A 26,345-nucleotide genomic window follows, 5' to 3' on the forward strand; every position below is an offset into this window, starting at 1 on the left:
TGTATTCTATCATTTTTAGATGGAATATTCTCTATGTATGTTGAGTCCATCTGGTCTAATAATGTCGTTCAAAGACACTGTTTCCTTAATGATTTTCTGTCTAGATGATCTACCCATTGTTCTAAGTGAGGTGTTCAAGTCCCTTCCAATTATTGTCAGTCACTACCTTTATATGTTAAAATTTGCTAGGTGTTTCAATATTGGGTGCATAGATATTTATAATTGTTATATCCTCTTGTTGGATTGATCCCTTTATAGTTATGTAATGCACCTCTTTGTTTCTCATCACAGTCTTTGTTTAAAAGTCTATTTTGGGGCAGCCCGCATGGCTCAGCGATTTAACACTGCCTTCGGCCCAAGGCCTGATCCTGGAGACCTGGGATCGAGTCCCACATTGGGCTCCCTGCATGGAGCCTGCTTCTCCCTCTGCCTGTGTCTCTGCTCTTCTCTCTATGTATCTCTCATGAATAAATAAACAAAATAAAAAAAAATAAAAGTCTATTTTGTCTGATATAAGTATTGCTACTCCAGCTTTTTTTTTTCCACTTCCATTTCATGGAACATATTTTTCCAGCCCTTCACTTTCAGTCTGTATGTGTGTTTATGTTTGAATTGAGTCTCTTATAGGCAGCATATAGGTGGTCTTGTTTATTTTTTCCATTCTATCGCCCTATGTCTTGATTGGAGCATTCAGACCATTTATCTTTAGAGTAATTTTTGGTAGGTATGTACTTATTGCCATTTAGTGGATTGTTTTCTTGTTGTTTTATAGTTCCTATCTGTTTCTCCTCTTGTTCTCTTTCCGTGTAGCTGGTGTTATTCTGGTCTTTCCTTTTCTTTATTTTTTTTGTGTATCTATTATGGGTTTTTGGTTTTGGGTTAAGGTTCATATATAACATCAGAAGTATTTAGCAGTTTATATTAAGTTGATGGTCACTTAAGCTCTAATGCATTCTAGTCACTCCTTCCCTCCATAGTCATATTTTATGAATAAGTTGTCATGTTTTACATATTTTTATTTTGTGAATTTCCCTCTAACTTTTTAGTTATATCTAACTATAACTAAATAAATAACTAGATATAAACTAAAAGCTAGTTTATATCTAACTTTTTTAGATATAATTGATTTTCTTTGCCTTTTAACTTTCATACTAGTTTTATAAGTGGCTGCTCTATTAACTTTACTGTATATTTGCTTTTCTGCATGACATTTTTCCCTTTCATAATTTTCTCATAATTATGGACTTTTCTACTTAACAAAGTCCCTTTAACATTTCTCACAAGGCTAATTTAGTGGTGACGAACTACCTTAACTTTTGTATGTCTCAGAAATTCTTTATCCCTCCTTCAATTCTGAATAATAACCTTGCTGGGTAGAGAATTTTTGGTTGTAGGTTTTTCTTTTTGGCACTTTATATCATGCCACTCTCTTCTGCCCTGAAAAGTTTCTGCTGAAAAATCAGCTGATAACCTTATGGAGTTTGCCTTTTATATAACTAATTGCTTCTTTCTTGCTGCTTTTAAAATTCTCTATCTTGAAACTCTTTGGGTTCATCTCATTTGGAACTCTCTGTGATTGGAGCATTCAGACCATTTATCTTTAAAGTAATTATTGATAGGTATGTACTTATTTCCATTTTCTATGCTTTTCTTTTTCTCTTTCCCACTGGAATCCCTATAATAGGAATATTTGTTCACTTGATGTTGTCTAAGAGATCCTTTGACCTATCCTCATTTTTATTTTTATTTTTATTTTTTGCTATTTTGCTTGGGTGCTGTCCATTACTCTGTCTTCCACATTGCTGATTCATTCTTCTGTGTCCTCCAATCTATTGTTGATTCCCATTAGAAGGAATCAACTAACAACTAAATAATATTTTTTCATATTGGTTACTGTATTTTTCAACTCTGATTGTTTTTTTGTTTGTTTGTTTTTTGTTTTTGTTTTTGTTTTTGTATTTTCTGTTTCTTTGCTGAAGTTCTCACTGAGTTCATCCAATCTTCTCTCCATTCCAGTGAGCATGTTTGTGGTCTTACTTTGATCCTTTTTATCAGAGAGATTAGTTACCTCCCATATCATTTCATTCTTTTTCTAAAGTTTTGTCTTTTTATTTTATTTGGAGCATATTCCTCTGTCTTAATTTTTCTTGCCTTTCTGTGTTTGTTTCTATGAGTTAGGAAGAAGAGCTAATTTTCATAAACTTGAAGGAATATTCCTGTATGTTATCATTCTCTGTATAGACTGTGCCTGGTAAATTTTGCTAGCTGGCTGAAAATGTGGCTGAATGGGCTGGGGGATCTGGGACATTCAGTGCTGAGGCTGTCTTGGTGGGATGGCTGGAGCTAAAGTGGCCATGGATTGGGGCTGTCCTGGGATTCTGTGCACAGAAGGCATCTTGGTTGGACCCAGCTTTCCCTTGGGTGGAAGGTTGAGCTGTCCTGGGACTCCTTGCACAGAGGACACTCTAGCAGGACAACTGAAGCTGAAGTGGCTTCAAGTCTGAGGGAGGCTCAGAGCTCTTTGCATAAGAGGCAGTGTGATATGATGGATCAACCTGAAATGGTGCAAGTTGGAGCATTCTTGGGCACTCCACAGGTGGGGCACTTTGGCAATGTTAATGGAACCAGTATAGGTGTGGCCCTGGAGTGTTCTAGCATGCTTTGTGCCTGAATCACCTTGCCTGCCTTTTATAGAGAGCTTTAAATATTCCATTCTATCTCTATTATGGTCATATAAGCTGTACTCCATTTTGGATTTACTTTTCACTCTAAGAGTATATACTTTGCACTTTTAATTGTCATAGTCTACCTTCAAATAATATATTACTACATAGTACACTTTAATTTCTTCCTTCTCACCATTTATCCTACGGTTCTTACATTTTACTTCTTCATGTATTGTGTACCTCATAGTGCATTATTATTATTTTCACTTTAAAGAAATTAAAATAATGTGGTAAATGAAAGGCTTTTTTTTTATTCATCCACATATTTACTATTTCTTATGCTCTTCATTCCTTTGGTTGGATCCAAGTTTTAATCTACTGTCATTTTCTTTTTGCTAGAAGAATTTCCTTTAAACATTTCTTGCAGTCTGTTGGCATCAAACTCAGGTTTTATTTGTGTTAAAATATGTTTATTTTACCTTCATTCTTGAAGAACATATTTGTTGGATAGAAAATTCTAAGTTGGTAGGCATTTTTTTAGCATTGTTCTTTCTTCTTAAGGTTTTCATTAAATTCCAGTTAGTTAACATGTTGTGCAATGTTAGTTTCAGGTGTATGGTATAGTGATTCAGTTCTATACACCTGGTGCTCATCATAAGTACACTCCTTAATCCTCATTTAACCCATCTATTTAACCCATCTCCCCCACCTCTCTTCTGGTAGCCTTTAGTTTTCTATAGGTAAATTCCTCTCTTTTTTGGTTTGCCCCTCTCTTTTTCGGTTTGCCCCTCTCTTTCTCCTTCCCTTTTATTCTGTGTTATCTGCCTTAAGTAGTCTCTGGAGAGAAAGCTGAAGTCAAGTTTATCTTTATTTCTCTACACATGTTTTGTTTTATTTGTTTTTTTTTACTCTGGCTGTTTTTATTTTTTTAAAGATTTTATTTATTTGTTAGAGAGCATACAAGCAAGGGATAGAAGCAGAGCAGAGAGGAAGAAGAAGGGGAAAAGAACCTCAAGCAGACTCCACACTGAGTGTGAAGCTCTATGCAGGGCTCAATCTCATGACCCAGAGATCATGACCTGAGTTACTTGGGCTATATTAGTTTTTTTTTCTCTTTATCACTGATTTTCAGAATACAACTTTCCACAGTTGGAATTATGTTGTTTTCCTTGTGTTTGTAACACTCCATTATAAGTTTCATCAAATTCAGAAAATATTTGGCCATTATTTTTTTTTCATTATTTCTTCAAATATTTTTTGTTTCTCTCTCTCTCTCTCTCTCTCTCTCACACACACACACACACACACACACACACACACACATTTTCCTGAAACTCCAATTCAGAGTACATTAGATATTTGATATTGTTCCATAGATCATTAACACTCTACATTTTTTTCTGATTTTTTCTTTTTGCTTCATTTTATATTGTTGTCATTCTTTTGTCTTCAAATTTAGTGATCTTTTCTTCTTACATGTCTAATATGTTAATTCCATTCAATGAAAATTTTATTTCAGAGATTATATTTTCATCTTCAAGAAGTCCATTTGGTTCTTTTGAATGTATTTTACTTTTTTCCTCATTATTTTTTCCCTTTAAATCCTTGAGCCTGTTGGGTGCACATATAAGAGCTGTTTCAATGTCCTTGTTTGCTAATTTCATTATGTCTGCCACATTTGCTTCTACATTGATTAACTGACTTTTCTCTTGATTATGGATCTCATCTTCCTACTTCTGGCCCCATTTAGTAAATTCTGATTGTATTCTGGATATTGTTAATTTTACATCGTTGAGAACTAGATTTTAAAATTGTTGGATTTATCTTGCCAAACTAAGTTATTTGACATTTACCTGTATTTTTTCAAGGATTATTTATATGTTCTTCAGAATAGCTCTAGAATAGACTTTATTCTAGGTATAACTTATCCCCACTACTAAGGTGTGACCTTCTTGCATTTTCTATTGAGTTCCTAGTTTCTGTTGAATACCTTGTATAGTCAGTGATGTATCAATGTCTCCTGTCTGGATGATATTTTTGTTTTTGTTTTTGTTATATTCGTTAGAGACACACAGAGAGAGGCAGAGACATGGGCAGAGGGAGAAGCAGGCTTTCTTGCGGGGAGGCTGATGTGGGACTCTATCTAGGACTCCGGGGTCATGCCCCGAGCCAAAGGCAGACGCTCAACCATTGAGCTACCCAGGCATCCCTGGATAATGAGATTTTGAATGCTCAGTGGTCTTATATCAGATGTGGGAATTGCCTGACTCAGTTTTCCTGGTGATTGTTATTTCCTAGAAAGTTCTTTGCCTAGCTGCACAGTTTCACCTGTCTATGTGCAGATTAAAATTATAAAAAAATTATATTACCTCCCTCTTTTTTTCAGTGGGTATAGAGCTAAATTGTAAACCAGCTTATCAGGCTTCGTCTTGTGAGGTTTTTTTAAATACCTTTTCAAATGCATGTCCTATCACTCTTCCCTGTGGTCTCTGAACTCCAACTATACTAGTCTTCTCTCTGTTGTTGGAGCATGTCATTTTCCCTCCCTCAACACACTTCCTTTGGGGCCTTTGCACTTAGCATTCCTTCAATTTGAAAAGCCACCTTCTACAACACACACTGTTTATCTACATACAATTCAGATCTCAGGTCATGTGTCCTTTTTACTCAGGGAAATCTTTCCTGACTTCTCTGACCCTCTTAGTCTAGATCACTTTACTTTGTTATATGCTTTTTTTCTCTAGAAATATTTGCTTAATATGTATTTATATAGTTATTTGTGCGATTATTTGATTGATGTATGGCTCTCCCATAGTCTGGAAGTGTCGTGAGAACACAGACTATTTTGCTTGTCATGGGTTAGACATCTAGGCACATTGACTGAATATACCAAAAAAATATGGAATGGATGGATAGTGGATGGGTAGATGGATGGGTAGAAAGTTGTTTGAAGAATGAGTGAGAAACTGAGGAAGGAAGGGAAGGAAAATTGTGGCCAAATAACTTATTCTAGGAGCAATTTTTTTGTGCTTTGTACTTCTAAAAGCAGAAAAATTTCTTTATTTGTCTCTCAGTTCTGTCAGCTTCACATAATACCAAAAACTTCTCTGTAGGTGGCAGTGCACTTACATAAGATATTTCTCTGAAACAAAAAAAGGGGGTGGCATTATCTTGAACTTTTAAAAGCATTTATATAACTTGAGTCTCATTTTGCAGTTTTTAAAACATGCTCTTATTTCCTATAAATGTGGATTTATCCTGAATTTATACTTGCTTAGAGTCTTTTCCCCTCAGACTTACTAGTAAGTGCTAGAGAACTAACAGTCCTCATTTTATGATACGGTTATGTAGATCAGCATGCCACTTAAGAATTGGAAAATGGGTATTGTGAGTGAAACAGTGGTAGCTATTGTTTTGCCTTTACAACAATAATATTTATCTTCTAGAATAATTGAAACTGGCAAAAATAGAAGTATAGACCAAACATATATGTATCTTAACTAGCTTTGGGTTTGATACTTTTAAGTCAGAAAAGTTGTTTTCTAAACACATTAAAAATAATAACCAGTTGATCACCTTACTCGTGGATTTTATGTATAGTCTTTTAAAGGCTGAATCTATATTCCCCAGGGTGTTTTGTACATATTTTTACCAGTTTTATTGTAAAAATTCTTTATAGTCTAAGTATACTGTCAAAAGATTTTCCCCACTTTGTGGTCCATGTTGTAGTTTTTTCAAGTTAAAAAATATGTGTATATATAATAATAATTTTGTCCTTGCAGCACTTAAATGCAGAAAGGTCTTACAAGTCCCAGATTTCTACCTTACACAAGTCAGTTGTAAAGATGGAAGAAGAACTTCAGAAGGTTCAGTTTGAAAAAGTGTCTGCCCTTGCAGATTTATCTTCCACAAGGGAACTTTGTATTAAACTTGACTCAAGCAAAGAACTTCTTAATCGACAACTGATTGCCAAAGATCAAGAAATAGAAATGGTATGTGATCATTTTTAAATGGTTATTTTAATATTATTGTTACTATAAAATTACTACAATTTTAGAAGAACAAATTCTTTTTTATAAAATATTATGTCAAGCCATATCTATCACCTTTAGATTTCTAAAGTCCAAGAGATATTAAAAAAACTAAAGTCCAAGAGATAAATTTATGACACCTGTATCCCAACAATTCAAGAAGGTAACAAAAACTTTCCTTTTGAGTATGTAATTTGCATTTACTTTTAGACAGAAGAATTATAAAACACATAGCAATCAGCAAAGAACTATGAAGTTGGGGTTTACTCAGCTAAATTATAACTTTAATGATATTCTTTTAAGCTATATTTATTTAATGGTTGGGTTCTTTTAAGCTGTAATTCATTTGATTGTACCTACTGACATTGCACTTGCCACCATGAAATGAGTTTCAAAACATGAATGGACCTAGAGGATATTATGCTAAGTGAAATACATCAGAGAAAGACAAATACCACATGATTTCACTTATATGTAGAATCTATAAAACAAATGAATAATACAACCCATAAGTACAGAGAACAAAATGATGGTTACACAGGTGGGCAAAATGGGCGAAGGAGAGTGGGAGATACAGGTTTCCAGCTATGGAATGAATAAGTCATTACTCATACTATTAAAGATATAGTGTAGGGAATATAGCTAATGGTATTGTAATAGCATTGCATGATGACAGATGGTAGCTACACTTGTGGTAAGCATAGCCTAACATACGGATTTGTTGAACCATTATGTTGTACACCTGAAACTAATGGAACATCATGCACCATTTATACTCAAAAGAAGAAGAAGAAAGAAGAAAGAAGAAGAAGAAGAAGAAAAGAAGAAAGAAAGAAAGAAAGAAAGAAAGAAAGAAAGAAAGAAAGAAAGAAGAAAGAAAGAAGAAGAAAGAAAGAAGAAGAAGAAAGAAAGAAGAAGAAGAAAGAAGAAAGAAGAAGAAGAAAGATAGGAAGAGAAGAAAGAGATAGGTCCTTGCCCTCAAGGACCTCACTATATTGAGATGAGTGTTATACTAATAAAAAATAGTCAAGGCTTTAGAGAGGGAATTCCTAATTGGCCTGTGGGTGTCAGGGAGGGGTCCACAATGATGTGGTACTGAGCTCAAAAGGGAGAAGGCATCCTATTCAGAGAGAACAAGTAGACAATGATATGGAATTATAAATGAATTCTCGAGTGAATAGTAAGTGATTTGCAATGGCCATTGTAGCATGCACAAGTGAAAGTGGCTGGAGATATTTGGAGAGATAATTGGAGCCTGGATCCTAAAGATAGATAGATAGATACACACACACACACACACACACACACACACACACACACACACGGTATAATTGAATTTACCCAAAGAATACAAAAATATTAATTCAAAGGGATATATAACACCCCCATGTTTGTAGCAGAATTACCTACAGTAGCCAAATTATGAAAACATCTCAAGTGTCCATTGATGGATGAATGGATAAAGAAGATGTAGAATAAATATACAATGGAATATTACTCAGCCGTTAAAAAGGAATGAAATCTTGCCATTGCAATGACATGGATGGAGCTAGAGAGTATTATACTAAGTGAAATAAATTAGAAAAGGACAAATACAATATGATTTCACTCATATGTGAAATTTAAGAAACAAAACAGTTGAGAAAAAGGGAAAAAAAGGGAGAGAAAGGCAAACTAAGAAACAGACTCTTGTATAGAAAACAAACTGATGGCTACCCAAAGGAAGGTGGGTAGGGGGATGGATTAAATAAGTAATGGGGATTAAGGAGTGCATTTATTGTGATGAGCACCGGGTGTTATATGGAAGTGTTGAATCACTATATCATACACCTGAAACTAATATTACACTATATGTTAACTAACTGGAATTTAAATAAAAACTGTTTAAAAAGTCAATAAATTTTGGTCATCTTTACAGTTCCAGTTTTTTTATTTTGTTAGTCTGTTGTTTTTTAGGAGGATATGATGCATTTGAGAATCATGTGTCTATTGGTTTCTGTAAGAATCCACTGTTAATATTTTATTAATGAAGTGTTATATGCAAGAATTTTCTGACTCTTCCTTAAAATTATTTTATTTCAGCAGGAACTTTTTAATGATGGAAGTAACCCATGAATAGATCCTCACTGTAGAAATTTTTTTTTAAAGTCCTTAATTTTTTCCTTTTTTTTTTTTTTAAATAAGACTTTATTTATTTGAGAGAGAAAACGAGTAGGGAGGAGGGGCAGAGGGAGAAAGAGAGAGAAGCAGACTCCCCACTGAGCAGGGATCATGATGCAGGGCTCCATCCCAGGACCCAGAGATCATGACCTGAGCTGAAGACAGACACTTAACTGACTGAGCCACCCAGGCAACCCCTTCAATTTTTCTTTAAAAATGTTATTTATGGGATGAGCACATGCACTTGATGGGATGAGCACTGGGTGTTATTCTATATGTTGGCAAATTGAACACCAATAAAAAATAAATTTATAAAAAATATTTTTTACATTTTTTAAAATTGGAAAAGTAATAAATGTCATTGTAAATGAAATATTATTAAAAGGAAATGCTAGAAAATATTATCCCAAAGCTTATTAAAATAATAATACACCGTGACCAAGTTGGGTATATTCCAGTAAATTTTTTTAAGCTTTAAAATCATTACCCTTAAAAGTACAATATAAAAAGTTAAAAGTGATTTATATTAATTTTTAAACATTTTAAGGATGTTTACTTCAAGTTTTGTAGCTTCTTCAGTATTCTCATAGTATTTTTTCTATTTTTTCTTTTATGTTAAAATACACATAATATAACCTTTTCTATCTTAACCATTTTTAAGTGTACGGTTCAGTAGTAATAAATACATTCACATTGCTGTGCAGCCATCACCACCACCCGTTCCCATAACTCTTCATCTTGTAAATCTGAAACTCTATACCTATTAACAGTAACTCCTTATTATCCCCTTTCTCCAGCCCCATGGCACCCATCATTATACTTTCTCTCTTTATGATTTTTACTACTGTAAGTACCTCATGTAAGTGGACTCATATAGTATTTGTCTTTTTGTGGCTGGCTTATTTCACTTAGCATAATGCCTGCAAGGTTCATGGGTGTTGTAGCATATTACAGAATTTCTATCATTTTTAAGGCTAAATAATATTCCATCATATGAATATACTGCATTTTGCTTATCCATCATTCATTAGATGCTTGGGTTGCTTCCATATTTTAGTTATTGTGAATAATGCTGCTATGAACATAAATGTACACCTATCTCTTCAAGACTTTTCTTTCAATTCTTTTGGATTTATACCCAGAGGCTGAATTTCTGGATCATGTGACAATTCTACTTTTGATTTTTTGAGGGAATTTTGTACTGTTTTCTACAATGACTGTACTATTTTTCATTCCCAGAAACAGTGCATACAGGTTCCAGTTTCTCTACACCCTTGTCAGAGGGTTGATGTGTTTCAGCTTTGTTTTTTTCTCTTCTTGATAATAGTGATCCTAGTGATAGTGAAGTGGTCCAGGCTAAGTATAAATGTATTTTTAAATACTCCTGACATAATTTTTTGTCTTTCTATATATTTTTTTAATTAATTAATTTATGTTTATCCCCATAATAAACTGTAATTTCAAGTGCAAGGGCTGTCTTATTTACATTTGTATTTCTTCAGCTATACTGTGCATATAGGGTACACTCAAATAATTTTGTCTAAATTAAATTTTGATTTTGAGATAATTGTAGATTCACATGCAATTGTAAGAAATAATACAAAGTATCATTTACCTGTGTTCCCCCAGTGGTAACCTCCTGCAAAACTATTGTTTAATATCACAACCAGGATGTTGGCATTTAATTAGGCAAGGTATGAAACATTTCCATCACAGGATCCATCATGTTGCCCTTCTATAGCCCTGTTTACTTCCCTCCTATCTCCACCTGCTGTTTAACCCATAGCAACCACTAATCTAGTCTCCATTTCTGTAATATTATTACTTCAAAAAATTATATAAATGGAATCATATGGTATGTAACTTCTGGAGATTGGATTTTTTGACTCAGCATAATTTTCTGGAGAGTCATCTATGTTGTTGCATATATTCTATGCTTTGGGTGTAACACAGTTTGTTTAACCATTCATGGATTGAAGAACACCTAAGTTATTTCCAGTTTTAAGATCTTAAATATAAAACTATTGTAAATTATATGTTTTTGTGTGAAACTGAGTCTTTGTTTCTATAAATGCCCAGGAATGCAGCTTTTGGATCAAAAGGTAGTTGCATAATTATTTTTTAAGAAAGTGCCAAACTGGGATCCCTGGGTGGCGCAGTGGTTTGGGGGATCCCTGGGTGGCGCAGTGGTTTGGCGCCTGCCTTTGGCCCAGGGCGTGATCCTGGAGACCCGGGATCGAATCCCACGTCGGGCTCCCGGTGCATGGAGCCTGCTTCTCCCTCTGCCTGTGTCTCTGCCTCTCTCTCTCTCTCTCTCTCTCTCTCTGATGACTATCATAAATAAATTTAAAAAAAAAAAAAAAAAAAAAAAAAGAAAGTGCCAAACTATTTTCCCAAGAGTCTATACCGTAGTGCATTCCCACCAACAATGTGTGAGTGATCAGTTTTTCCACCTCTTTGTCCACATTTAGTGGTGTCACTATTTTTTATTTTAACCATTCTGATATGTGTATAGTGTGATATCAGTGTCTAGTTGCATTTCCCTAAATTAATGAAATAGAACATATTTTTATATGATTATTTGCCATATATATTTCTTTGGTGAAACATGTCCTTGTATCTTTTGCCCATGTTCTCATTGAATTGTTTTCTTTTTTAATCTTGAGGATTATGCATTCTTTATGTATCTTAGATACTGGTCCTTTATCAGATATGTGGTTTGCAGGTATTTTCTCCCACTATGTAATTTGTGTTTTCATCTTATCAGGATCTTTCTCAGAGCAAAAGTTTAAGTTTAGATGATTTGCAGTTTCTCAGTTTCTTTTATGGCTTGTGTTTTTGGCTTTAAGTCTAAAGTCTAAGTTTGCTTAACTCTCAGTCCCAAAGATTTTTCCTAGGTTTTATTCTAAAAATATTATAGTTTTATGTTTCACATTTAATGCCATGATCCATTTTGAATTAGTTGCTACATAAGGTATGAAGTTTACATCAAGCTTCATTTTTTTGCCTATGGGTCTCCAATTGTTTCAGTACCATTTGTTGAAAAAGTGCTCCCATCTCCTTCAAATTGATTCTTTACATTTGTGAAAAATCATTTGGACATATATGAGAGGGTCCGTTTCTTGGTTTTATATTCTTTTACATTTGTTTTATGTCTATCTTTGCCCTCATACCACACAGTTTTTATTACCATAGCCATATAATAAGTCTTTAACTCAGACTGATTTTATTCACTTTAGCCTGCCTTTTCAAAATTGTCTTACCTATTTAGTCTCCATGCCTTTCCATATACATTTTAGAATAGTCTACTTATTTTCACAAAAAATCTTGCTGGGGTTTTGATAGGAATGACATTAAACCTGGGAAGAATTGACATCCTTACTATATTGAGGCTTCCAATCCATGAATATGGTATGTCTTATTTAGATCTTCTTTGATTTCTTTTATCAGCATTGTGTAGTTTTCAGTATGTAAGTTCTGTACCTGTTTTATCAGATTTACAACTGCAAAATACAAAATATTTCCCCTTCTTTTTTTTAGTTACTGTAAATGATTTTGTAGTTTTAATTTTGCCATAAATATGTTCATTGCAAGTATATAGAATTATTGATTTTTGAATGTTTATCATATCTGTGACCTTGCGGAACTCACTTACCAGGTCTAGAAGTTTTTCTGCAGATTCTGTGAAATTTTCTATGTAGACAAGCATGTTATTTGAAGATAAGGATTTTATTTCTTCATGATCGATCTGTATGCCATTTCTTGCCTTATTACACCAGTTAGTACTTCAGTGTTACGTTGAATAAGAGTGGTGAAAGTTCTTTCTTTATTCTAATCTTAGGGGAAAAGCAGTCAATCTACCACCATTTAGCATACTATTATGTAGAAAAAAATTCTGTAAAATTTTTTGGATGCTTTTTATCAAGTTGGGGAAGTTTCTCTCTCTTCTTATATTTCTGAGAGTTTTTATTATGAATGAGAATTAAATTTTTGTCAAATACTTTTTCTGCATCACTTAATGTAAAGGTTCTTTTTTTTTTTTTTTTTATTTATGATAGTCACAGAGAGAGAGAGAGAGGCAGAGACACAGGCAGAGGGAGAAGCAGGCTCCATGCACTGGGAGCCCGACGTGGGATTCGATCCCGGGTCTCCAGGATCGCGCCCTGGGCCAAAGGCAGGCGCCAAACTGCTGCGCCACCCAGGGATCCCAAGGTTCTTTTTCCTTTAGCCTGTTATTATAATTGATTATACTGATTGATTTTTTAATATGACCCAGCCTTGCATTCCTGGAATCACTCAGATAATTTTAAATGAGAAAGTAGAGGTTAAGGAGGAAAGATCTGTATTTCCATTTTCATTCTCCAGTGAAATTAATTAAAGCACTACAATAAGGAATTTTAGAATCTTTTACAGTCTTAGTTTTCTTCATTAAAAAAATTTTACTTACTGAATGTTGGTTCACAATCCTCCTGGGAGCTTCCTAGGTATAATTTGAAAATAGTCCTTGTACTCAGAGGGCAGGAAGAGACAAAAAAGAAAGATAAGCCACTCCAAGTTGGTAAGTGGAGGTTTTATTAGGCAAACGGAACTTACATATGAGACTTGTCTTGGACAGCAGCAAGATGAATGGATTCTTACACTCACTTATCAAATCTTAAATGTTTATAAAGAGGCCCTCACTGGGTTCAGTCATGTATACTGTGTAGGTGTTTCAACAGTCTATCAGTATATCAAGGCTATGTACTTGGAGCAGCCTCTGGGAGTATTGAGAGGCAAGTGGGACCCACATTTCAAGACAGGAGAGGGGGTGAAGAGTCTTTGAGTGTCTAAGTCCAGCTCATAGATCAATTGGTAGTCACATCTTTTTGAGGATGTTCCCCAACTCTGGACATTTATACCATACCCATTCACCCAGGTCTTAGTTTTCTATTTTTCAAATAAATATAGTATATCTGTCTCTTATATTACTCTTCTCAAGAGGAATATTAATAATATGAATTCCAAATATTCTTTCTTTATTGTTCTTTAATTAATACTTGTGTTATGGATGATTTCCTTAAGATAATATGAAAAGTGCTTTGAAGAATCTCATATAATTTTTAATGAAACAATAGATTTTTTAAAGTGTAATCATCATCTTAGACTACAGTGGATTTTAGAACCTAAAACTGGAATGAGAATTATTCTCCTGTTATAAATATTTTGTTGTATTTCCTTCTAGCTCTTCTCTTTTCCTAGCCAGATTTTTGTGTTTTTTTACATATTTGCAATAGTAGCATATTAAATTGATAATTCTACTTTTCACTACTTCCCTATTGCTGAACAGTAAAATTTTCAGATTTTTAATTTGTATATAAAACAATATGGTAATCATTTTATTATATAAAACTTTTATCACATTTTGCATTATATTATTAAGATGTTCCCAGAAGTGGGAATTTGGGCATATATAGCCAGAGAGCTTTCAGAAAGGTATGATACACAATTAAGAAATCAGTGGTACTCTGCTGGGCAGAAGCTTCTGAGCATGATGTAGCAGAAAAGGCTTCTTTTTGATCTCAGCCACAGAACTGAGATGATAAAGGGAATGTCATCACTTGGAAAGCATGGCAAGAAGATACACATGTGCTACTGCTGTGGCTCCAAGGCCTACCACTTTTAGAAGTCGATATGGCAAATGTTGTTGTCCTGCCAAATAGAAGAGAAAATATTACTGGAGTGTAAAGGCTAAAAGATAAAATTCCACTGGGATCAGTCCAATGAGGCATATAAAAGTTGTGTAGCACAGATTCACATGGATTCCATGAAGGAGCAAGAGGATGGCTGTTGTATTATCCAATTTATTCTAAATATTTCAACAATTAGTTATGCAATACATTTTTTTAAAAAAGGAAACTAGTAACTTCATGATAACAAGAAGCAAAACAATAGGCTACTTAGAAGTTTAATAAAGAACCATGGAAAGTGATAGTTAAGAGGCCCCTTCTGGAGTCAGAGCAAGCCTTAAAGACATCCCAAATGCTTTGCAAAGGAGTCCAAATTTAATTCGATCAGACTGTAATACAATTTGTAACCCTAGGCCATTGTCCAATCAATAGAGGAGTTAGTAAATAATGGAGGCTAACATGTAGATGATACCAACAGAGACAGACCAACTAGAAACTTAACAAGAAGATCAGAGACAGAGACAGTTAAAGATAGCCTGGCTAAATCCATTGTCATCCCAAGAGAATGATTTAGAGAGATTATGAACATGCTGATGGTAAATGAGTCAGTGTAATCATGCATATACCCTGAGGAATAATATCAGATGCTATACACTGCAAGGGAAATAGATTTCATGGAAACTGTCCAGAGGAAGGAAGGGAGAAAGGAAAGATGGAAGAAGACAAGGAAGGAAGAATGAAAAAGAGAGAAAGAGAAGAGAAGGGAAGGGAAGGGGAAGGAAAAGGAAAGGAAGACCACAATAAGCCCTAATGTGGGGAGGATCAGTATTATGAGTTGTTATAGTATCTTAAATGTCCAGTTTTCAACAACAAGAATTTGACTCTCAAAGAAATAAGAAAGTGTGACTCATCTGTAGGTAAATATAGCAAGCAAAAGAAGCCATCTTTAAGAACAGTTTATAATTTCTCTATTCTTATTATTAATCTCTATTGATGAGACATTGTCATTATACATTCCTTTACTTCTTTAGACATAGTTTCCTTTAGAGTTAAGATGGTGGAGGAGTAGAGGGACCTTATGCTTGCCTCACCTCTTGAACACAGCTAGATAAATATCAAATCATTCTGATCACCCAAGAAATTGATCTGAGGACTGGGAGAACAAACTGCATATCTAGAGGTAGAAAAATGGCCACATTGTGGCAGGTAGGAGTTGCAGAGAATTGATTTGGGGGAGAAAAAACTGCAGGTGCTGCAGAAGGGTGGGAGCCCTAATCATGGAGAGAGGAGTAAGAGAGAAAGAGTGAAAGCAGCATACAGGGGATTGCACAAGAAAAACTATTCCTCAAAATTATTGACTAGGAAAAGGAGAGGGGCTGCCTACCACAAGTTTTTGTCAAGCAGTGGAGCTCAAGTCTGAAGTTTAGAAGTCCATGTCATTGCCACAGTCATGACTGGTGGGCTTAGTGGTGCTCCAGTGAGGAAGGAGGGCAGAGGCCTGGGAGCAGGCAGTGTGGTCTGAGGATCCCCTGGGTCCCACAGGGAGAAACAGTTCCTCTTCTTGGAATGCATTTGGGAGTGGTGGCATGGCCTCTCCAGGAACAAAAGGGCTGGCAGGCACCAATGTGCTGCCCTGTTTACTAGCATAGGAACAAAGAAACTGGCTTAGGACAGCAAATGTTGGTGCTAGCTTTTTTTTTTTTTTTTTTAAGATTTTATTTATTTATTCATGAGAGAGACACACACATACAGAGAGAGAGAGAGAGAGAGAGAGGCAGAGACATAGGCAGAGGGAGATCCCAGGACCTCGGGATCATGACCTGAGTCAAAGGCAGATGCTCAACCACTGAGCCACCCAGGTGCCCTGGTGCTAGCTTTTTGCTCTGATTTACCATAAACTCCAAACCACTGCATGGTCATGCTAATGTGTAGTCATATGAATCTTTTCTGTGGCAAACCAGCACCAGCCACAGCATGACAAGACCCTCCCCCAGAGGATCAGTGAGGGGCCATGCCACAGGGGCCCCTAAAATTTGGAGTTTTGATACCCAGCTGTTCTTCTGAGATAAAACACAGGAGTACTGTGTTGCTTGGAAGGCAGATACATTGCAAACAGGCTGAAGGCAGTGATCTGATGAAAGCTGGGGACACAAGAGGGGAGATTGTTTGCTCTTCTATAAGAGCTTCCTGAAAGAGTGATAGGTGCAAATTACCCCCTCCAGGGAGAAGAGTGGGGGAGCCATGCCACTTTGCCCCTCTCCCCCCCACCCCCCATCAGCACTGACCAGCTTCAGTGAGCAACACAGTACTCCCCAGTGGAGGCTGGAGACGCTTACACCAAGCCCCACCCCTCTGCGCCCTGCAGGTGCATCTCCACTAGGGGAATCAGCCCAGCAGGCCTCTCCTCCAAAAGACCAGCACAAACTCCTTGCACATACCAAGTCTACTGGTGATAGAGTGCTGAAAAGCATCAGTTCTAGGGAAAATAGGATCTAGTGTCTTTTAACAAAAAGACCAAAACACACCCAGTTAAAACTTGCCACATAGTGGACAAGGTCCAAACACCCTCCACTGCAGGCAAGAAGAAACTGCAGAGGACTTACCTGAGAGAAAGAATAGCCAACATGCAACAGGCCTAAGACATATAGGACCTCTTCTTAATATAGCCATACTCTCAGGAGCAGGAATATAGCAGTCTTTCCTAACAAACACACACACACAAAAAAAACAGGGATCTAGACAAAATGACAGGATGGAGGAATTCACCCCAAAAGAAAGAACAAGAAGTAATGTCCAGGGATTTAATCAAAACAGATATAAGATGCCTGAACCAGGATTTAAAACAACAATCATAAGAGTATTAGCTGGGCTTGAGAAAAGCATAGAAGACACTAGAGAATCCCTTACTGTGGAGATAAAAGAATTAAAAACTATTCAAGCCAAAGTTTTTAAAAATTCTATAACTGGGATGCAAAACCAACTGGATACAGTGACAATGAGGATTGAAGCAGAGGAATAAATCCGTGATATAGAAGATAAAATTACAGAAAATAATAAAGCTGAAAAGAAGAGGGAAAGAATCGTGAATGTAGACTTAGAGACTCAGTGACTCCTTAAAGCATAATATTTGTGTCATAGGAATCTCAGAAAAAGAAGAAAGGGAAAAGGGGGCAGAAAGTTTGTGAGTAAATTATAGCTGAAAACTTCCCTAATCTGGGGAAGTAAACAGACATCAAAATCCAGGAGGCACGGAGAACTCGCATCAAATTCAACAAAAGCTGGCCCACATATCATAGTCAAATTCACAAAATACACAAACAAGGAAAGAATCTTGGGGGCAGCAAGGTGGGGGGGGGGTGGAGTTCTTAATTTACAAGGGAAGACAGATTAGCTTTGTAGCAGATCTGACCACAGAAACTTGGCGCACCAGAAGAGAGTGCATGATATATATTCAACATGCTAATGAGAAAAATATGTAGCCAAAAATATTTTATCCAGCAAGCTATCATTCAGAACAGAAGGGGAGATAAAGAGTTTCCCAGACAAATAAAAGGTAAAGGAGTTTGTGACCATTAAACCAGCCCTGCAAGAAATATTAAAGGGGCCTCTTTGAGTGGAAAAGAAAGCCAAAGCAACAAAGACTAGAAAGGAACAGAGAATTTTCACCAGAAACATTAACTTTACAGAATTTAAGTAAAAATTTGATGGGAACCAAACTAAACCCCCCAAAAATGGATTTCTTTACTTCTTTGAACTAAAATATGTACTTATATTTTTTAAATATGTACTATAAATACTTGAACTAAAATGTTTAGAATAGCTACTTTAATTCCTTTATCTGCTATGTTGGTCTATATATACTTACTGGGTTTTTTCCTATCATATTATTTAAAAGATAATTAAAAGGTGATAATTATAACAATATATAATTGTACTTGTGACATATAGATGTAACATGTAAAATGCTTATAGCACTAAAGAGAGAAGGAAATAGAACTATATAGGAATAATATTTCTGTATTTATCTGGAAATAAGCAGTTCAACAATAATAGTTGGAAACTTTGATACATCACTCTCAATAAGGAAGAAAGTAAATAGAACATCAACAAAGAAATAGAAAACTCCAACAAAACAAAAATCAAACTAAGGTTAACAGGTATCTATAAAGCACTCTACCAAACAACAGTAGAATACATAGTTTTCTCAATTGTACATGAATTATCCTCTAGGATATACCATATGTTAGGCCATAAAACAAGTCTTAACACATTTAAAAGGATTCAAATCACACAGAGTATATTCTCCCACCAGAATGCAATTGTTAGGAATCAATAAAAGAAGAAAATTTGGGAAATTCAGAGGTATATGGAAATTGAACAACACACTCCCCAATACCAGTGCATCAAAGAAGAAGAGAATACTCTGAGGTTAAGGAAAATGAAAACACAATGTACCAAAATTTATAAGATGCCAGTTCAATCAGTAGTTACATGGAAATAATAGCTGTAAATGTCTGTATATTTTTTTAAAAGATCTTAAATCACTAACCTAATCTTTCACTTATGACACTGGAAAAAGAGAAGCAAACTAAACCTAAAGTAAGAGGAAAGAAAGAAATTACAAAGCTTAGTACAGGAATTAATAAAAACAAAATGGGAAAACAATAGAGAACATAAAAAAAAAACCCCAAAAGGTTGGTCTTTCACAATATCAACAAAATCGGTAAAACTTTAGCTAGTCGGAGAGAAAGAGAGAAGTCAAATTACTAAAAACAGGAATGAAAAGGGGGATGCTACTACCAATCTTACAAAAAATTAAAGATTCTGAAGGAATATTATGAGAAACTAAATGCCAAAAATTATATAACTTGGGTTAAGTCAATAAATTCCCAGAAAGAAAATAGTGAAACTAACAAGGAAAAATAGAAAATATATCTTTAATGAGTAAAGAGATTGAGTTAGTGATTTTAAAATTCTCATACAGATAAGTTGAGGCCCAGGTGGCTTTAGTTGTAAATATTTCCAATGTTTAAAGATAAATTGATACACATTTTCACAAGCTCTTTCAAAAATGAAAGAGAATGTTCCCCAATGAAGCCAGTATTACCCTGATGCCCAAACCAAAGATAGCATAAGAAAACTGTGAATCAATATCCTTATGTATTTAGATGAAAAATCCTCAAGGAAATATTAGAAAACTGAATCTAACAATATAAAATGAATTTTTACCATGATCAAGTGGATGTATCCCCAGAATGCAAGGTTGTTCTAATGCCTGAAATCCAATTATGAAATATATCGTATCATTAGAATAAGGAATAAAAACCAATGATCACCTCAATAGATGCAGAAAAAGCATTTGACAAAATCCAGCACCATTTTGTGATAAAAACAATATAAACTAGGAATAGACGGGAACTTTACTGGGACTCCTGGGTGGCTCAGTGGTTGAGCGTTTACCTTCAGCTCAGGGAGTGATCCCAGGTCCAGGGATTGAGTACCACATCAGGCATTCTGTAGGGAGCCTGCTCTCCCTCTGCCTCTCTCTGTGTGTCTCTCATGGATAAATAAATAAAATCTTAAAAAAAAAAAAAAGATGGGAACTTTACCATCTATGAAAATCCCTGAGTTAACATCATACTTAATGTTGGAATACTGATTGAATGTTTTCCCCTTTCTTATCAGTAACAAGATAAAAATGCTCTCTTCGTCTCTTCTGTTCAACATTTTTACTAGAGGTTCTCGCCTGAGCAATTTAAAGTAAAAAAGAAATAAAAGACATTCAGATCGATAAAGAAGAAAAACTATCTTTATTCATAGATGACATTATCTTGGATATGGAAAATCCTAGGGGATATGCTAAAAAAAAACCTAAATTAATACATAAGTTCATTAAGGTTACAGCACAAGATCAATATACAATAATCAGTTATATCTCTATGTATTAGCAATGAACAATCCAAAAATGAAAATAAAACAATTCCATCAAATGGGATTGCATCCAAAGGGATTGCACCAAGAGGAGATAAAATACTTAGGTATAAATTTAACAAAAGAAGTGCACTGGGTGTTATACTATATGTTGGCAAATTGAATTTAAATAAAATAAATAAAAAATATTCATTGTTTCTAATGCTTCAGTAATATTCCATTGTATATATATATATATATACCACATCTTCTTTATCCATTCATCTTTCAGTGGACACCAAAGCTCCTTCCACAGATTGGCCACTGTGGACATTGCTGCTATAAACATTGGGGTGCAGGTGTCTTGGTCTTTCAAGCATCTGTATCTTTGGGGTAACTCCCCAGCAGTGCAATTGCTGGGTCATAGGGTAGCTCTAATTTTTATTTATTTTTATTTTTATTTTTTGTATATTTTTTTTATTGGAGTTCAAATTTGCCAACATAGAGTATAACACCCAGTGCTCATCCTATCAAGTGCCCCCCTCAGTGCCCGTCACCAAGTCACCCCATCCCCCCACCCACCTCTCCTTCCACTACCCCTTGTTCATTTCCCAGAGTTAGGAGTCTCTCATGTTCTGTCAGCCTTTCTGATATTTCCTACTCATTTTCTCTCCTTTCCCCTATATGGATATAATAATAATAATAATAATAATAATAATAATAATAATAATAAAATAATAATAAATATGAAATAAGGAAAAATTAAATAAATAAAAAGGAAGTGCAAAACTTGTGCTTTACAAAACTAGAAAACATTGTTAAATTTTTTTTAAAGACCTAAGTAAATAGAAAGACATCCTGTATTCATGGATTAGAAGACTGAACATTGTTAAAGGGCAACACAACCCCAAATTGATCTATAGATCCAATATAATGCCTATCAGAAGAAGTTGGTTTCTTTGTAGAAATTGCCAAGATGATGTAAAATTAATATGCAAGCTCAAGTGACCCAGAGTAGCCAAAACAATCTTGAAAAAGAACAAAATCAGAACTAACAACACTTCCCAATTTCAAAACTGGCTATAGAAGTACAGTAATCCATATAGTGTAATATCAGCATGAAAAAAAGACATACAAGCCAGTGGAACATAATTGAGAATCCAGAAATAAACTCTTAAATTTGTAGTCAAATGGTTTTCAAAAAATCGATGCCAATACAATACATCTACATGGAAAAGAATGAAGTTGGATTCTTATCACATACCATATGCAGTAATTAAAGTGGGTTATAGGCCTGTATATAAGAGCTAAAATTACAAAACTCTTAATGAGAAAACATAGAAGTAAATATTTGTGACCTTGGGTTAGATAATGCTTTCTTTTTTTTTTTTTAAGATTTTATTTATTTATTCATGAGAGAGAGAGAGGCAGAGACACAGGCAGAGGGAGAAGCAGGCTCCATGCAGGGAGCCTGACGTGGGACTCGATCCTGGGTCTCCAGGATCATGCCCTGGGCTGAAGGCAGCGCTAAACCACTGAGCCACCCAGGCTGCCCAGGTAATGCTTTTTTAGATCTACATCAAAAGCATAAGCCACAGAAGAAAAAAGAGATTAAGAAGATTTCCTCAATTTTTCCAACACCGTTTGTTGAAGAGACTTTTTTCCATTGAGTAGTCTTTCCTGCTTTGTCAAAGATTAGTTAACCATGTAGTTGTGGATCCATTTCTGGGTTTCCTATCCTTTTCCATTGATCTATGGGTCTTTGTGCCAGTACCATTCTATCTTGATGACTACAGCTTTGTAATATAGCTTAAAGTCTAGAACTGTGATGGCTCTAGATTTACTTTTCTTTTTCAAGATTGCTTTGCTCTTCGGGATATTTTGTGGTTTCATGCAAATTTTAGGATTGTTAGCTCTAGCTCTGTGAAAAATGCTGGTGGTATTTTGATAGAGATTGCATGAAATGTGTAGATTGTTTTGGATAGTTAGACATTTTAACAAAATTTGCTCTTCCAATCCATGAGCATGGGATATTCTTCTATTTCTTTGTGTCGTCTTCAATTTCTTTCATAAGTTTTCTATAGTTTTCAGAGTACAGATCTTTTACTTTTGGTTAGGTTTATTCCTAGTTATCTTATGGCTTTGGGTGCAGTGGTAAATGGGATCGCTTCCTTGATTTCTCTTCCTGCTGTTTTGTTGTTGATGTATAGAAATGCAACAGATTTTTATATCCTATGACTTTAGTGAATTCCTGTATTAGTTCTAGCAATTTTTTGGTGGAGTCTTTGGGTTTTCTATATAGATATCATGTCTTCTGCAAAGAACAAAAGTTTGACTTCCTCTTTGCTGATTTGGATGCCTTTTATTTCTTTGTTGTCTGATTGCTGAGGCAAGGATTTCCAGTACTATGTTGAACAACAGTGGTGAGCGTGGACATCCCTGTCGTGTTCCTGACCTTAGGGGGAAAGCTCTGTTTTTCCCCATGGAGGATGATATTAGCTGTGGGTCTTTCATATATGGCCTTTATGATGTTGAGGTATGTTTCCTCTATCCCTGCTTTGTGGAGGGTGTTTATCAAGAAAGGATGTTGTGTTTTGTCAAATACTTTTTCTGCATCATTATTTCTCAGCCATAAAAGAGAACAAAATCTTGCCATTTGTAATGATGTGGATGGAGCTAGAGTGTATTATGCTAAGCTAAATATAAGTCAATTTGAGAAGGACAAATATGATATGATTTTACTCCTATGTGGAATTTAAGAAACAAAACAGATGAACAAGGGAAAAGAAAAAGAAGAGAGGGAGAACCATAGAAGAGACTCTTAACTACAGAGAACAAACTAAGGGTTGCTGGAGAGCAGGTGGACAGGAGATGGTATAAATGAGTGATGGGTATTAAGGAGGGCATTTGTGATGAGTACTGGGTGTTGTATGTAAGTGATATATCACTAAATTCTACTCTTGAAACTAATATTCACTATGTGTTAACTAACTGGAATTTAAATAAAAAGAAACAAAAAAAAAAACCCAGTTGAATTGTACCTTTAAGTGGGTGAGTTGTGTGGTATGTAATTCATAATCCAATAAAGCTATTGCCAAAAAAAGTGATGCTCCATTTTGTATTCCTGCTGGCAGAGTGTATGAAATTACTTTGCTTATTTTAATGTTAATATGCCCTAAGAAATTTGCCAATCTGATAAACTATAACCATGGTTCAGGTGAAAGAGATTTTGCTTCCATGTGGCCATTTAGCAATGCCTAGAGACTTGTTTTTTTAAAGATTATTTATTTATTTATTTGAGAGAGAGAGAGCATGCACAAGTGGGGGGAGGGGCAGAAGAGAGAGAGAGAGAGAGAGAGAGAAGCTGACTCCCTGCTGAGCACGGAGCATGACACAGGGCTCTGATCCCAGAACCCTAAAATGGTGACCTGAGATGAAATCAGACACTTAACTGACTGAGCCACCAAGGCACCCTGGAGACATTTTTGATTGTCCCAAATGGGGTAGGAGGATGCTATTGATCTCTAATGAGTAGAGCATATATCCTATAATGCATAAGACACGTTCCTCGACCAAATAATTATCCAACCCAAAAGGTCAGTAGTGTCAAGATAAAGAAATCCTGGAATAAAAGAACATCTTGGTTCATTTGTATTCATTTAAGTATTAGTAGGGGTAATTTTTTTCCCTGTATGTTTACTAATGAGTTGTATTTTGTAAATCTTCTGTTTGTACCATTAGTTCATATTTCTCATCAATTCATATGGGTTCCTTTTGATAGTAAGATTTAACCATTGTATTTATTGAGTTTCTTTAAAAATTTATTTTTTGGGCAGCACGGGTGGCTGAGCAGTTTAGCACCGTCTTTGGCCCAAGGTTGTGATCCTGAAGACCCGGGATCGATGTTGGGCTCCCTGCATAAAGCCTGCTTCTCCCTCTGCCTTTGTCTCTGCCATTCTCTCTCTGTGTGTCTCTCATGAATAAATAAATAAAATCTTTAAGAATAAATAAATAATTTTTAAAAACTTGAGTATAGTTTACCCACAATGTTGCATTAGTTTCAAGTGTACAATGTATTGATTCAACAAGGTTCTACATGAGGCTGTGCTCACCACAAGTGTAATTACTACTTGTCATCATGCAAACTGAGTTTATATTCTTTCAGTTGTTTCCTTGTAAATTTAGGTTTACATTGACTATTGATAAGTTTATTTGGTTATATATCATTTTTAACTGTATCTAGTCTAGACAGTTCTTCCCCTATGTGCTCACTCCTACCCCAGTAATTTCATTTTTATTAAATTCTCTTTTCTTAGAATTTTATTTTTTTCATGTCTAACTTTTTAAATACATGTAGAACTTATTATAATGTGTAATTATGATATAAAGAATACTTTTTTTTCCTAAATAGCAATATCCTCCTTTTGAAAAAACATTTGGCTTAGAGAGCGTTTTTGAGGCTAAGATAACTTTCAAAAAATTAAGCTTACCACAGGTTTATGCAAGAGAGGGAATATGATTTTATTCCTTATCTTCCTTAACTATGAAGTACAATAATATTCTATAAGGTAGTTAGGTGTTTGTAACTCACCTAACTCAGGACAAAGCAGAAGTCATGTCAGTCTTGCAGAAATATATAAAGAAATATTAATGATAGAAATGGAAGTTGTTTACAGTTTGGAATTATTAATAAGTCTTAAATTAATGAATTTTTGATATGATTAGAGAGTTGGAGAAAGTGATACTGTGTGTATATGTGTGTTTGGTAAGAAGGACATAATTTCTAATTAAGAAATTAAAAGAGGTTGTTGGTTTATAACATAATACAGAAATTCATGAGTCTCTGATAATAGATCAGTTCAATGAATGGGAATAAATATAGATATCTTCCTATTATCGTACAGATGGAGAATGAGTTAGATTCTGCTCGCTCTGAAATAGAACTCCTCAGGAGTCAGATGACAAATGAGAGAATCTCCATGCAGAATCTAGAAGCTTTGCTGGTGGCCAATCGAGACAAAGAATATCAGTCTCAGATAGCGCTTCAAGAAAAAGAATCTGAAATTCAGCTTCTTAAAGAACACCTTTGTTTGGCAGAAAATAAAATGTGAGTTGATTAGCAATATAATAGCATAAAGTCATATTTTTAAAATTGTTGATAGGTTAGTAGAATTTTATAGGTTAGTAGAATTTTAAAGCTGGAATTTAGACAATTTAGTGCCCATCTTTTGCCATTCATTAAACTGAGGACCAGAAATATTGGGATTTGCCCAAGATATAGTACTCATTTCTATTAATGTTTATCTAAATTTACCTAAACTTAAATTTAACCATCAACAAAGATGATAGTTAAATTTAAGTTAACCAAAAAAAAAATTTTTTTAAGTTAACCATCTTTGTTGATGGTTAAATTTAACCATCAGAGCTTTGGATATAATAAAATATCTGACCTAAAATACTACCTTTTAGAAATATTACAGCAAGTTTTTGGAAAAAAATTAAGCACTTCCGAAACCAGAGTAATTTTTCTGTTTATGGACCCACCTGGTATTGCTGCCTACTTTAGACTTGTCTCAGAGTATTTCCTTATATACCTTTAAGTATATATTGGGTACCTGGAAGAACTCCCATAGAATACTAAAGACCCTTAGGACACTGATTTTGGTTTTGTTTTTTTAAGTATCCCTAGCACCATTATCATCTTACTATAAGACCATTGGCTAGAAGGTTGGGCAGAAATGCCTGCCTGAATAGTGAATGTTTTATTATTAAATTTGGTGACCTCTCACAAAAACTGATGGGGACTATTAGCCTCTGTTGTTATGTGTCCCATCTATAACACCAGCTTCAACTCTGCCCTCCCATCTGATCATGGGACCTGGGGAAGGATAGGAATCATGGTCTCAGGAATT

The 26,345-nt window shown here is 35.0% G+C and overlaps 1 protein-coding gene across 10 annotated transcripts in view; it reads left to right on the forward strand.

Annotated features, from left to right (window-relative positions):
* Nucleotides 1-26,345, forward strand: part of TSGA10 (testis specific 10) — a 174,078-nt gene that overhangs the window by 96,054 nt on the left and 51,679 nt on the right. For all 10 annotated transcript variants that reach the window (XR_013389368.1, XR_013389369.1, XR_013389367.1 and 7 more), the window contains 2 exons: nt 6,449-6,658; nt 25,338-25,540. Coding sequence is in view for 4 of the 10 variants with exons in the window: in XM_077915060.1 (XP_077771186.1) it covers nt 6,449-6,658; nt 25,338-25,540 (413 nt within the window). In the remaining 6 variants the exon portion in view is untranslated. The remainder of the gene's footprint in view (nt 1-6,448; nt 6,659-25,337; nt 25,541-26,345) is intronic.

This window comes from Canis aureus, chromosome 11 (genome assembly GCF_053574225.1).
Source record: "Canis aureus isolate CA01 chromosome 11, VMU_Caureus_v.1.0, whole genome shotgun sequence".
Taxonomy (NCBI): domain Eukaryota; kingdom Metazoa; phylum Chordata; class Mammalia; order Carnivora; family Canidae; genus Canis; species Canis aureus.